At 35.7% G+C, this 15025-nt stretch overlaps 1 protein-coding gene across 1 annotated transcript in view; it reads left to right on the forward strand.

Annotated features, from left to right (window-relative positions):
* Positions 1 to 15025, forward strand: part of NCAM2 (neural cell adhesion molecule 2) — a gene marked incomplete at its 3' end in the record, with an annotated part of 176441 nt that overhangs the window by 78749 nt on the left and 82667 nt on the right. Inside the window, 6 exon segments of the mRNA XM_081327226.1 lie at positions 280 to 486; positions 1080 to 1225; positions 2534 to 2666; positions 10850 to 10967; positions 11335 to 11495; positions 13189 to 13334. Coding sequence (XP_081183352.1) covers positions 280 to 486; positions 1080 to 1225; positions 2534 to 2666; positions 10850 to 10967; positions 11335 to 11495; positions 13189 to 13334 — 911 coding nt within the window.

Raw genomic sequence — 15025 nt, forward strand, 5'->3', positions numbered from 1 at the left:
AGAAACCTAAGCAAAATGTGACAGAACATGGCTTTCTCTGAAGTCAATAAATTAATCATGGAAAAGAAAGGTTTGAATTTGCATATCTCCTCATCTAAATCAATTTTAGGATTTGTTATATAAGACATAATATTATGTTGTTGTTGTTTTTTAAAAATACTGTTTCATTTGGTATATTTTTTTTAAAAAAAGATGTTTAATTTCATTAAAATACTATGTTTACATTTAAGTATCTTTTGAGCATTTGTTATATTAATTCTTTATTATTTTTCTTTGTAGTAATTGGTGAACCTGAGAGTATAGATTGGTATAATCCACAAGGAGAAAAGATTATTTCTAATCAAAGAGTGGTGGTGCAGAAAGAAGGTGTACGATCACGATTAACCATTTACAATGCCAATGTGGAAGATGCTGGAATATACAGGTGTCAAGCAACTGATTCTTTAGGACTTAGTCAAGAAGCTACGGTTGTTTTGGAAATTTACCGTAAGTAAATGCACTATCAAGCTTTGTTTTTCTACTTAAGGTGTTGGAAATGTTGAGTAGAAATCTCTGTAAATTTAATTACAAAGCATGTATTAAAACATGATACTATTTTATCTAGTAAAGTAGTAACTAGAGGTCCATTGTATACTATACAGTACAAGCTATAAATATCCAGATAACCAATAGAGAGTAGCTGTCTCTGTCATCCAGATCTTTGCTGCCCAAGTATGGTAACTAGTCTATACCAAAGTTTGGTATTTCAAGTACATCATAACCAACACACATTAGCATAGTATAACGTAATGATAACTCAGCTTCCTTGGAAAGAAACTAAGAACATTGAAAAATGTTAGTAATAGTTTTAGTTGATCACTTATTCCTCATCTATGAAAGCTAGTTCTGTGTGCAAAAGTCCATAACTATATGGACTTTAAAATATTTGCAAAAAATCAAGGAAGATTTTCTGAATTTTATTTATATTGCTAACAAATGGTGGTCCAGTTGACTCATTATAAATGATTTAACTGCTTTGAAATTCTTAACAAATTAAAGAATAACCTATTACTATAAATATATTTCATTTTTTTTCTTAGAAAAGCTCACATTCCAGGATGTCCCATCACCTCAAGAATTTGTACAGGGAGAAGATGTACAAGTCATTTGCCATGTTATTAGTTCACCAGCACCTATTGTCAGCTGGTTATATCAAAATGAGGAACTCTCAAATACTCCTGACAGTTAGTATTTTGGTAACTCTTTAAATTATATGTTTTGTTACATATTCAGATTGTTTACACTTAATAATCTTCATACCTAAGAGAGCATTGTGTGGAATTCACATGGCTACTACAACTGAATTCACTGGTTGCTCTAAGATTTGAAGATTATGTGAAAAATCTACCATGGGTTTATGTTGCTTGTAGAATGCTAATATGCATTTTTATTTTTTTTTAGTTGACAGGAAAATATACTGCATTACTGTTACACTAATGGCTGAACTATTATTGTTGTACCTTATAGCTTTATTGTAAGAAAGTAAATTAGAAATCTACCTAGCATCACTAGTTAGGGCAGGGGTGTCAAACCCCACGTGACGTGTCGCGACGTATCACGACTTTTTGCCATTGCCGGCAATGGGGTGGGTGTGGTTTCGCTATGATGCATCTGGCCTGTGGGCTGGCAGTTTGACACCCCTGAGTTAGGGTGTGTGTATTTGTCTACATTTTCTCCTTAAAGTATGATGGGACAATTTTCTATTGCCTAATGATTGATTGTATTTGATGTGCGTTAACTGGTCTTCCAGAAGTCTGATAGATGTGTTTCCAGAAGTAACTTGAGTGGTTTCTTTATGGGGTTATGAATACCCATGATCCTCTTCTATCTCACTCTTACGTGCTTTGTCTGGATAAAACCAGCTGGAGACTACTGGCAGAACCTGGGTCTTTCTTCTGGTTTAAAACTGCTTTCCATGCAAGGTGCTGTTTTTAAAATGTAAATCTACACTTTTTTATGGATAGCACAGATATTCCTGTGCCACTTTGCAAGATGAGCCTGTGAAAATACACTATAAATGATATTTGGGAAAGAACAGGAAAGTTTACTTTATTTTTTACTTTGACATTTTTTTATCATTTGATTTTATATGAATGATATCTCAGGCATAGCTTTAGGATGCTTTTAGCACTTTCTGTGCTAAATGCAAAAGAGACACAAATTGCATACTTCTCAGTCTGGGCTGAAAAGAGTAATATCCAAGGTTTTGTGTCTTTTCATTGCTTCATGTCTTTAATTCAGCAATCATATCACCCAGCAGTGTGGAATTCTTTGCTAAAGTGAATACAAGTAGTGTTGCATAGATTTATTAGAAACACAAAATGTATGAAATGAAAAATACAGAATTAAGCTTTTAGGATGACACCTTCTGTGAAAATATTTTGTTGTTGAATACTTCAACAGTGTAGTGGAAGTATTTAAATATGTCAAAAGTTATATTTACTAATTGCCATTATTTATGGATAATAGCTTTCCTATATGCTCTCCAGATAGATTTGCCATGTTGCCAAACAACAATCTTCAAATTCTTAAAATTAATAAAAGTGATGAAGGAGTATACAGATGTGAAGGAAGAGTTGAGGCTAGAGGAGAAATTGACTTTCGGGATATCATTGTAATTGTAAATGGTAAGAATTTAAATTATATAATATTTTTCTTCATGTAAGAAATATAATTTATATCTGTGATATTGTGGCATTTTAGACTAAGGTAAATTAACTTTAATGGTAAAAGTACAATAGTCACTTTTCAGCATTGCATATGTGCAATGCAAACACTTATAGCACTAGTTCATCACTTCCAAGATAACTATATGTGATTCACTTTTATAAATAAATGAAATAACCTTTGTTATCAAAGTACAATGTGCACAGTGAGATTGGCTGAACCTCCCTCCATGCCCCCCCACAACTCACAGTGACAACAAACCCACCATCTTGTTACACCATGTGAGCTAATTGTACAACATACCGACCTCGCAAGTCAATCATACATAGAGTTATTTCTCATTCAGAAGCCTGACAGCCCACGGATAGAAGCTGTTATTCAGCCTTTTGGTATGGCTGGCTATACTCCTATATCTCATACCCGATGGTAGGGGAGTAAAGAGATACCGTCCAGGGTGTGAGTCGTCCCTGAGAATTTTCCTCACTCTTCCAAGGCAGCGAGCCCTGGCTATGTTATCCAGTAGTGTCAGGGGACAGCCCACAATGTCTTGTGCTGTGCTCACCACCCTCTGTATACATTAAGTGCGAGAGAACAACCTCTATAGTAGACCGGTAAAAGAAGGTAATTAGTAATTGTTTTACCCTGTTCTTCTGCAAGACCCTGAGGAAGTGTGACCTCTAACTTTGGTATCATCACATAACTTTGGTATCATATGTGGATGTCGATGTTATAATAATGTAGATGATGTAAATATTATAAAGATTATTTTGTTTCAAAATTTATCCGGAGAGAAAAAAATGTAAATACAAGAGACAAAGGGTTATAAATTTTATATGCATTACTCGATAACTACCCTTGCTATGAAGAATGATGAGATCTAGAAAGATATTCAAATGTTATAAGAAATGTTTGAATAAGATGGATATGTATAACATTTTCCTTTTGTTTTCATTAATTTACTTTCTTCATGAAAACAAACTTTCTTTTTACTGGAAATTAAAGAGATTAGTAAATTCTTTAAGGTTTTTTATGTGAACTAATTTGTCTACTCAGAATCTTTGAATTGGATTCAGTCTTGCTTCTTAAGAATGGAAGGGCATTCCATTCCTTTCATTTACAGAAGTTCACAGTGTGACTTCATATACTGTTTTAGGGGATTGTAGAAAAAAATAAAAATCAGGTTAAAAATGCTGCAACATTAGTGCTAAATGTACTATTGGATTTAGCTCAGAATTATAGTGACTCGAGAATTTGAAAAAACAAAACAAAATTAAGTTCTTATATGCTACCTGTTTTATTAAAATGAGCCCAAATAAAATATGCTTTTATGGTTGCATTCTTTTATAACCATTAATTATAGTTGTCCAGTGACCAGTACATTGATAAAACCAAACCAAACATTACATTTAAGACTTTAAAAAATGTGCATGATCGCACACGCACGCACACGCACACACACACTCAAAATCATCTTTTCATTTTCCAATATGATGACCAGGAGACCAGAAAGCAAATTAGGAAAAAAAGCACAGAAAAAAATAACAAATGCATAATATAATTCACAGTATAATTAGACATTGTGAATTTGTTGCTACATTGCTGTGAAATGTTAAATGTAAAAAAAGGTCCTTTGAAATTTATTGGTTTTCCTTGGTACCTGTGTACCAAGTGATTTTCCAACTTTTTAAAAAATGAATTTCTTAACCCAGGAAACTTAAAAGACCATTATTCAAATTTTAATAGCTTTGCTGTTTATAGAGCACAATATTCCTTGGTGTTGGGGGGGAAACCCACAAATTTTATATGGAAAAACAGTAAAATCTAGAATGTTTCTAAATAAAAGTACATGTAACAATTTACAATACCAGTGAGTACAGGAATAGAGTCCAGGTAACAGGAACAGTTGGACACAGTGTTAGAAATTCTGTTTATATTAAGCATCACACAGAGCAAATAAATACAGTCACCATGTGCTTTACTGCTCAACTATATTACTGTAACAGGAAACAATAAAAGAGCAAAGAATATATACCCTAGATCCACACTTGTAAATATTGCCATCTACTGGCTGAATACTACTGTAGTTGTTACATAAAAATACATTCCAACAATGAATTCCAACCCACAGCATCACAGGGATCACAGAGTGTTATCTAATAGAAGTCTCACATTTGTCAGTGAGTTAACATTTGGATTGAAGACATTCTAACAATTCCTTATTTTTAACAATATTGACTATAAAAAATAAACTGGATTATTTTTCTGCTGCTTACATTAAAGAGACAATTAATACTTAAACAAAGACAAAATTTTAACTTTAACAAAGTTAAAAGACAAAATTTAACCAGAAAAATATGAGAGAGGTTTTACAGTTACATTCCTATAAAAGCTTATCTATGAGTACCACATTAGAGTCATAAGTACAGATGGTAGGCAGCATGTAATGTTTTTCTGAAAAATCATTGCTCCAGAAAAACCCCTTGTTCTTCTGTAGAAGAAAGGAATCCAATGCTGAGAAAGCACCTCAAATCTCTTAATGGGGTTCCAGGAGACTAGATATTCAGCAGGAGCTAGTTAATATTCAGCTGTTTTGATTCCTTAACTGGTTCAGAATTGCCAGGCTAGTTCATTTTCACCGTCTCACATACACACATAATTAACTCTCTTTCTTAACAGAACTCTTTCTTTTTCTGTAAAGTTGGGAGATTGAAGCTCGTATAAGTAAAATAAAATGAGTTAAGTAATATAAAATATCAAAAATAAAATACAGCAAAAGGTCCATAAAATCATGACCAAGTACCAACGAGAACAAATATAAAACAGAGCTTGCCAACAGGGCCTCTGCTTCGACTCCATTTTGGGGGAGGGGGCAGATCCTAACACCATGTGCCTAACCATGTACAAATGATTCAATACTATTCTTCTTTCCGTCCACCTCCTCCACCATCTCCCCCTCCTCGTTTTTCTGGAAGAGGGAGAAGAGCAATATTAATGTCTGACATTTCATTTATTTTATCTTTAAATCCAAACATAAGCATTCCAGTCTTGTATGGCATTGCTGTTTTTTTTTAAATGTCAACTTCATATTTCAGAGCTTTGGAAGTAGGTGTTATCCGACCTATGCAGTACATATAAATATTATTAATACCTGCTTACCACTCATTGTGCTGACAGTTCTCTTAACTTCTGCAAATAGCTTTCCTAATCTTGTGAACTCTAAAGATTCCTCTTTCCATAACGTATTCAAGATGGTCAGTGATTAATATTTATATGTTATTTATATGTAAGGGTGAAGGTTTATACATATGTTGTATAAAGCATGTTTAAATGTGTACATTTTTGAGAGAAAGCAACTAAATTTTATTTTTTAATGTATGCCAATGTGCCCACAGTAAAAAAAAAATGACAATAAAGGTTATCTTATCTGATAACGACCCCAGCTGAAAATTCTAGAACACAGCACAAACCAGCTTCCCTAGATTCATTGATAGCAGTGTAACTTTCTGTTTGTAAGGAATTAGATGGTATTTTATTATTTGATTTGAATAAGAATTTATCTCCACACATCCTAATTTAGTGCAATTCCTGAAGCTTTTAAATATTAACTTCTGGAATCAATATTTCTGATGGTTTTGAGGAATACGGTGAATACTCATTTGCACAAGTGGAATTTCAGTTGACACGGTTGTTTATTTATAAAAGTACTAGACTTGAATATTTGCATATCCTGCATGAACACTTGCTTTGATGTTCCTTTTTGAAATCAATCCATCCACACACCTCAGATAACAGCTTTTGTTTTTTGTTAATTTGAATAGCTTTTTCAAAAAAACAAAATCTCATAAGAAACAAACATGAAAATGAAATAGTTAAAAATGAGATAAAAACAGACAAAAAAGAAATTACTGTATATATATTTGATAAGATTAGTATAAATAATAATCGCCCGGCCGCCCTGTTTAGGGTGACTTGCTCCCTCCTTAGTCAGGAGGTGAGAGAGGATCCCTTGCAGGGACGAGCCGAGGAGTTTAGTCATCATCTGGCGGACAAAATCGCTCGGATCCGGACCGGCCTGGACTCTGACTGGGCAGAGTCTGATGTGGAGGAATCAGGCGGTCTTGAGCATGTTATCTGGACTGAGTTCGACCCTGTTTCCCCTGATGATGTGGACAGGATCATGGGGAGACTGAGCTCCACCACCTGTTTGTTGGATCCGTGCCCCTCCTGGCTAGCTTATGCGGCTCGGGAGGGAACACGAGGCTGGTTCCATGCAGTAATAACTGCTTCTTTGAAGGAGGGTGTCTTCCCTGCCGCCCTGAAGGAGGCGGTGGTGAGACCCCTCCTCAAGAAGCCTGCTTTGGACCCGGCTGTTTTAAACAACTATCGTCCAGTCTCCAACCTTCGCTTTCTGGCGAAGGTTGTTGAGAGTGTGGTGGCGCATCAGCTCCCTATGTTCCTGGAGGAAACTGATTATCTGGACCCGTACCAATCGGGCTTCAGGCCCGGACACAGCACGGAGACGGCATTGGTCGCACTGGTGAATGATCTCTGGAGGGCTAGGGACAGGGGCTGCTCCTCTGTCCTGGTCCTATTAGATCTCTCAGCGGCTTTTGATACCATCGACCATGGTATCCTGCTGCGACGTCTCAGGGGGTTGGGAGTGGGAGGCACCGTTTTACGGTGGTTCTCCTCCTACCTCCAGGGCCGCTCGCAGTCGGTGTTGACAGGAGGGCAGAGATCCGCCCCGAGGTCTCTCGTTTGTGGAGTTCCTCAGGGGTCGGTTCTCTCGCCTCTCCTGTTCAACATCTACATGAAGCCGCTGGGTGAGATCATTCGTGGTTTTGGGGTGGGGTATCACCAGTACGCCGATGATACCCAACTTTTTCTTTCCACCCCAAACCAACCCAGTGATGCCCTCTCCGTGATGTCCCGGTGCCTGGAGGCGGTTCAGGTCTGGATGGGGAGAAACAGGCTTCGTCTCAATCCCGCCAAGACTGAGTGGCTCTGCATATTGGCGTCTCGGGTTAACCATGTTATTCCACCTCTAACGATGGGGGGTGAGGTGTTGCCCCCCGTTGATAGGGCTCGCAACTTAGGCGTCCTCCTGGATTCACGGCTCAATTTTGAAGATCATATAGGAGCCGTGACCAGGGGGGCTTTTGCACAGGTTCGCCTGGTGCGCCAGTTGCGTCCCTATTTGGACCGAGACGCCCTACGCACAGTCACTCATGCGCTTGTGACCTCCCGTTTGGACTACTGTAACGCTCTCTACATGGGGCTGCCCTTGAAGACCACTCGGAGGCTTCAACTGGTGCAGAATGCGGCCGCGCGAGTTGTAATGGGGGTTTCCCGATACTCCCATGTAACACCTCTACTCCGCGAGCTGCATTGGCTTCCGGTTGCCCTCCGGGTGAAATTCAAGGTGCTGGTTATCACCTATAAAGCCCTACATGGCCTGGGTCCGGGTTATTTGAGGGAACACCTGCTGCCGGCATCAAACGCCCTTCGCCCAGTGCGCTCCCACAGGGAGGGTCTGCTCAGGGTTCCGCCGGTGAGAGATTGCCGGCGGGTGACACCCAGGGATAGGGCCTTCTCTGTGGGAGCGCCTGCCCTCTGGAACCAGCTGCCGGTGGAGCTGAGGACTGCCCCCGACCTCCGATCATTCCGCCGGGGCCTGAAGACCTGGCTCTTCGAGCTCTCGGGCCCAGACTGAGGAGGAATTTTTAATTTGGGGTTCTTTTTTAACTGACTACAGGGTTAATTTAATTTTTTTTTTTTTAATTTGGTTCTTAATTTTTGTATTTTGGATTTTTAATTCCCTGTAAACCGCCCTGAGTCCTCAGGGAATAGGGCGGTATATAAATACAATTAAATAAATAAATAAATAAATAAATAAATATGATAAATATGAACATCTGTATTAAATATTCAAGATGTCTGTAACAATGTTTATAACATTCAGGTAATGTAGTGGTCTTTATTATCCAAGCATATTCCAAAGTATGACTGAAAGGATGGTGATAAAGGCTATCTTTTGATTCCTTCTGAGCGAAGGTTATTCTCATGTGGCATTATAACGCTTACTTTTTGATTACAAATGCTAGAATCTATTGACTTAATATTTAATATTGATTAACCATCTAATACTGCTAGACACATTTCATTTAAAATAGTTGCAATTTCAAAACTGATTAAAATTACTTCACGTTGAGTTACTTCCCATATGAGGAATTTATGTGAATCAGATTATCTTTTCTCTACATTGTCTCCACTATTAGGGATGGAATAAAATGTGGTTATATTAGAAGACTTTGCTGTGTACTTACAGTAGTATGGTGGGATATGATGACAATGTATTGTCATATTAGGTGTTTTGTTTTGTTTTTTTCACTTTCCAGATAAGTTGGGTCTGCATTTTCTAACATGTTTAGTATTTTCCCTCACTATAAATGGTAAATACAGTATGTCATCTGTTGATTCTCATAGATAATATTACAGATACAGACATTTTTATAATGCTGAAAATTCTGCCACAAATGTATATAAAATGTTAGGATTATACAAATATTATACAATATCTTAAACAGATCATTAATCCCTCCCCCAGAAAATCACAGACCCAAGTCTTTGAATACTTGGAGAATACTAACAGAGATTGTTGTCTCACCCCAATTTCTGAGATCAAGTTGTGCAAAGTTATTTATTTGCTTGCAAATGGAAATAGTATCTTCCAATATAAAATATAATAGTACCTGAATGGTGTATGGGTGCTTCACCCTAATATTAGAGGGTTTTTTTGGTTTTTGTTTTCCTCCTTTATTTTATTTTTTTATTTTTTATTTTATTTTATTTTACTTTATTTTATTTTATGTTTTATTTCTGTAGTATCCCATCTCAGTGAACAACTCTGAGCAGCTTTCTATTGAAGAATATATTACAATTAAAACACTAAAACATTTTAAAATAATAAAAACATCAAAAATAAAGATACATACTGGTAGCAGCCGAGATACTTAGCAGGAAATTAAATCCTTGCCACATTCAGCACCTCAGTCTCAGGAATATAGCCAGGTTTACATTACATTACAAAAGGCTAACAGGGTTTGAAGCATTCTAATCTTTGGAGGGATAATGTTCCATGGAACAGGGGCCTCTGCAAAAAAAAAGCCCATCTTCTAGTCCCTGTCAACCAACATTCTTTGACTGATGAGATCAAAAGCATACCTATTCTTCTAGATTGAGTTGGATAGGTGGAGGCTGTTGGAAAAAGTTGATCCCTTAGATAATCTGGTCCCAAGCTGTATAGGGCTTTAAAGATCACAACCAGCACCTTGAATTGCACCCAGAAATATATCAGTAATCAATGCAGCTCGCACAGAAGTGGTATTACGTGTGTGCCATATATCTGGCACCATTTGCTTTGTGTGTAGACACGTTCTTCATCAGTTGAACTTTCTGAATGCTCTTTAGGGGTAGCCCTATACAGAACATGTTGCAGTAGTCTAAATGAGAGGCTACAAAGGCACGAGTTACTATGAGAAGGGCCTTCCCGTCTAAGAAAGGGCAGAACTAGCATACCACCCAGAGATACACAAAGGCCCTCCAAGCCGTGCCTGCCACCTGCTCTTTGAGGATCATCAGTAACTCTGGAAAGACTCTCAGTTTGCACACTGGGTTTGTCTAGGGTAGTGCAATCCCATCCAGAACTAAAGATAGAAGAACCTTATCTCGGGAAAGTTCAAATAGGGTTAAGTTGAAAACAGGATCATTAGCTGCTAATTTGTTTTAATTTTGGTACCAACAAAACATCAAATGTTTTCAAGAATATAAATGAGACTTTCCCACATCCTTATTTCTCTTTCACAATGTTTCAGATTCCATACATTGCCACATAAAGTCCAAAACGAGCCCCTTGAATTCCATTGGGTCTTATTACATAGAATGAAGGCTACTGCTAAGCTTGTAAGCCACCCTGAGTCTTCGGAGAAGGGCGGTATATAAATGGAATTAAAATAGGGGAAAAAATTTGGTGCCAATTTAGTATTGAACTTCAGTTTACTAGATATACAGGCTTGAAAATTTATTTTTGATGTCTAAAAAAATTGTGTAAATTGTAAAAACTGAATGCTTTGTGTTTGTCCAGTTCCTCCAACAATTACTTTGCTTCAGAAGTCCTTTAATGCCACAGCAGATCGCGGAGAGGCCGTTACTTTGTTCTGTAAAGCTTCAGGTTTCCCTGAACCGGAAATCAACTGGTACAGGTAAGTTTTACAAGGACAGATATTTAAATTACGTCTTTCGTGATAGATTCATTATAAGTTTAATAAAGCAAATGGAATTTGGACTCTCGTGATTGTAGAAAGTCAGATATGTTAAATGTAATTTATTTGACTTAATAACATTGCTGCATCACCATGCACATTAATTTATATGTTATGTTATTGCATAGTAGCGTATTAAAATGAATCTTCACACACAAATGAAAAGTTCACATTTTTTAATTTTCCAGTTAGTGATAAAAACTTGTGCTTTTCTTCTTAGTGGTATATTACATAGTTGTAATGATTGAAATTTTAGTGTTCATCTAGCTTATGAAAAAAACCATTGCATTTATATGTCTTTCTAAAGGAAGGGCAAACGTATTGAGGAAAGCGATAAATATACATTAAGAGGAAGGACTATGGAACTAACCATAAAAGATATAAAAAATATTGATTCTGGTCCTTATATTTGTGAAGCAAGAAATAAAGCAGGAAGAGTGACAAATCAGACTTTCATGCAAGTTTTTGGTAAGTTTTGTTTGGTTTGGCTATCTTTGAAATTTATTGAATGTCTAATTCTTAGAAATATTTAATTGATTCTGAAATAAATGCAGAGGTGTCTCATTTTCTTACATGGGAAAGCCATCTAAACCCAAATTGCTACTAATTTTCATTCATATTTTTAAAAAATCAGACCTTTTGAAAAGAAGCGGGAAAAGTGCTGGGAAAAATATTTTTCATTTTAGTACAAATTAATTTTTTTATTATTTTTTAAATATAATACTCATTGCTGCCTTATAGATAATGATGAAAGTATACTGAAAAATTATAAGTTCCTCTGTCCAGTCTACCTGTGCCCATAACAAAATTCTATTCTTTTATACAGAGGAGGAACTCTAAATAATAATTTTAAAAATCAGGTAATCTATAATGTTCCACTTGCAAAGACTCAGCTAGACTTTTTATAGTCTGAGAAAAGATGAAAGATTCCAATGGGAAATATAGACTAAACAACGATAGATGATAGTCAGGTCATGTTGATATTTTTTTAAAAAAATATTTATATATATTTTATACTTTAAAATTGTTTTACCCTCTCTATTTGTATAAGGGTTCTTTGTCTTCTTATACCAAAAGGACTCAAAATAATTAGATGTTTTCCTCTTTTCCAGGAGATTTTTTTTTATTTTCCCTTAATGGTTTCTACATACTTTTATAAAGTTGTTTTGCTTATCTCTGTAGTTTCTTATACATTCAACCTTGAACATTTTAAAGCAGTAGTTTTTACCATCATGTCTTTCCAATTGTCTCCATAAATTTGGGAATTCTGAAATTATCTTAAAGCAGGGGTGTCAAACTCGTGATGTCACATGACATGTCGCAACATATTGAGACTTTTTTTCCATTGCCAGCAATGGGGTGGGCGCAGTTTCACTATGATGCATCCAGTCCGTGGGACGGCAGTTTGACACCCCTGTCAAAGATTCTAAAAAATAATAGAGTATTCTGCAGCACATTCTACATATGTTGATAGTTTTTAAATTAAGCCATTGTACTACTTTTAGAGATATAAGTGAATTCCAATAAAGAAGAATTATTTGTACTTCAGAGTTGAAATGAAGGGTCCTTGGTGTTCTCTGAACTTGACATCTGTAAGAAAACAACCAAACTCAGAGAGTACCAAGGACTTCCCATTAGTGAATTCATAAGAAAAGTTGAAAAGGAAAAATATTGTGACAACATTAAATACTAAAAATTCTCTTTCATAAAACCAGCTGCTGGAGATATCTGCAAGGGTTAGATATAGATTGTTAAGTACAGCAAAGGAACTGGGGAACAGAGAAGAAGAAAAACATAACATATCTTGCAACTGCAGGAGTAAGCTTCATAATGTCCAGTCTAATTTAAAAAGGATCGTAGTACAGTGAGAAAGAAAAGAACAGAAAAAACCAAGAGAGATTGAATAGAGCCATTATTTTATACAATCAATGTTATTTTCATTAAGTATATGAAACTAAATTGAGTTTACCCATGTGCACCGAAAATAGACATGTATTTCAATTTTTAACTTTCTAGACTAGAAAACCTCTAGCAAAAGTAGAATAATGCTACAATACAGATAAGCAATAGGAGTAAAACAAATGTGTGTATCGAGAATTACATGGTGTTGTATGTAGCGTTTGATATCAAGAACAAGTAATATAATTTGTATTTCTAACAGTACAGCCTCAAATAATACAACTTAAAAATGAAACAACCTTTGAAAATGGTCAAGCCACTCTGATATGTGAAGCAGAAGGAGAACCAGTTCCTGAAATTACTTGGAAAAGAGCTGTTGATGGAATAACGTTTTCTGAAGGTGACAAGGTAAATTAATGTATGCAACTGCTACAATAATCAGTATAGTATTTATTCAAAATGTAAATATAATTTCATTTAGATAAACTATTTTATGAATGAAATATTCATATATAAGTATGAAAATTTTGCCTTCCCAGGCTGCAGGAAACAAAATAATTCAGATTAAGGAGAATATTCTTCCTTCAATTATTTTCTGTGCAGGAGTTAATGTTAATTTTGCCCTGCAAAATGGCTGTTTTCTATCTTACCCTCAGGATATTTGAGAATTTTGTTCACATTTCTTTGTTGGCATTTTGATTTTTATTACTGGAATTGACATGAGAAATTACTGTTGATGTTGTTGCTTTTCTATTTAATCTCTCATCATTCTGAAACCACTCTGCACATTGGCATATATTTCTTCTTCATTTCTTTGTTGCTTTGACATAATCTGTTGGGGTTTTTTTAGAAAAATGGGGGAGCCATAGAGAATGCAGATTAATTAAGAAATACAAAGCATTCATACTAAAATCTAGCGACTAGATAGGTAAATATAAAAACCACATTGTGTCCATAATTTTCTTATCATTAGAAATAAATTTCTAAAGCATATTAGCTAATGAAAAACTGGCTGACAAAAATAACAGAAGGTTTGGGATTTTGTGGATGGTACTGACACAAATCAGTGAAACCTAAACAAGTCAACATTTATTTAATCATATAAATACTTCTATACAAATTTTCAATTAGAACCTCTGACACAAATGTTCAGGTGTTTCAGCTGAACAGATAATACTAGGGCATTTCCAGGTCACTTCAAAATCTTTTACACAAACTTTATGCTGCTAAGTGTAGTCAATATGCAATAAATTGAAGTTTTGCTTTAGTGGAGTTTGCACTGAAACTGTTTAAATTATTTTGTGAAACTTCTTCACCTGCTTGCCTTTATTCCTTCCAAGCATCAACAAACGTTATAAAACTCTTTTAAAAAATTGAATAATATTTGATTATTATTGCAATCCACTGAATGAAATAATCGTATAGGACTTTGGCAAATAGTTTTCTTGTTGTTGTTTTTTGTTTTTTTTTACTAAAGGACTATAGCTGGCAGGTCAAAATTCAGCAGAGTCCTGTTAAAAATTGTTTGCAAACTAATTTTACACTAAGCTTTGATGACAAGATCTCCTGTACCTAAACTAGAAATTAAAGATCACATTTACAACATGAAATCTGGAAAAGCGTTATGTGAAGATTTTATTAATCATGAACTTTAAAAGGAAAACATACACAGGGAGATGCAGTTTTGCCCAGTTTTGTTTTAAATAAAAACAATTCGGCCTATCTACAATCAGTGGTCAACATGCAGTCATTGTTTTCACCATAATATTGTTAAACAGCTAGACATTTCCAACTATTTGCTAAGTTATGCATTAATAGGTAATGCAAAATTACTTGTGTTAATATATCTTTGGGAAGAATGCAAAGGTAATAGTGTGTATGTGTGTGTACATGGGAAGGTGGATCATTCAACATTTGATCAATATTTCATTGCTAGCCATTCAATTGTGTCTGGCCCTTGGCCACTCAATGAATCAGCACTTTCCATGCCCCTCTATCTCATATGGCCTCCTTCAGATCCTCCATGGTCATCCCTGTGCCATTCTTTATAGTGTCAAGCTAACAGGTGCTAGGGTGCCCCTTTCTCCTTTTTCTGCTGA

Source organism: Vipera berus (genome assembly GCF_964194415.1).
Source record: "Vipera berus genome assembly, chromosome: 4".
Lineage (NCBI taxonomy): Eukaryota > Metazoa > Chordata > Lepidosauria > Squamata > Viperidae > Vipera > Vipera berus.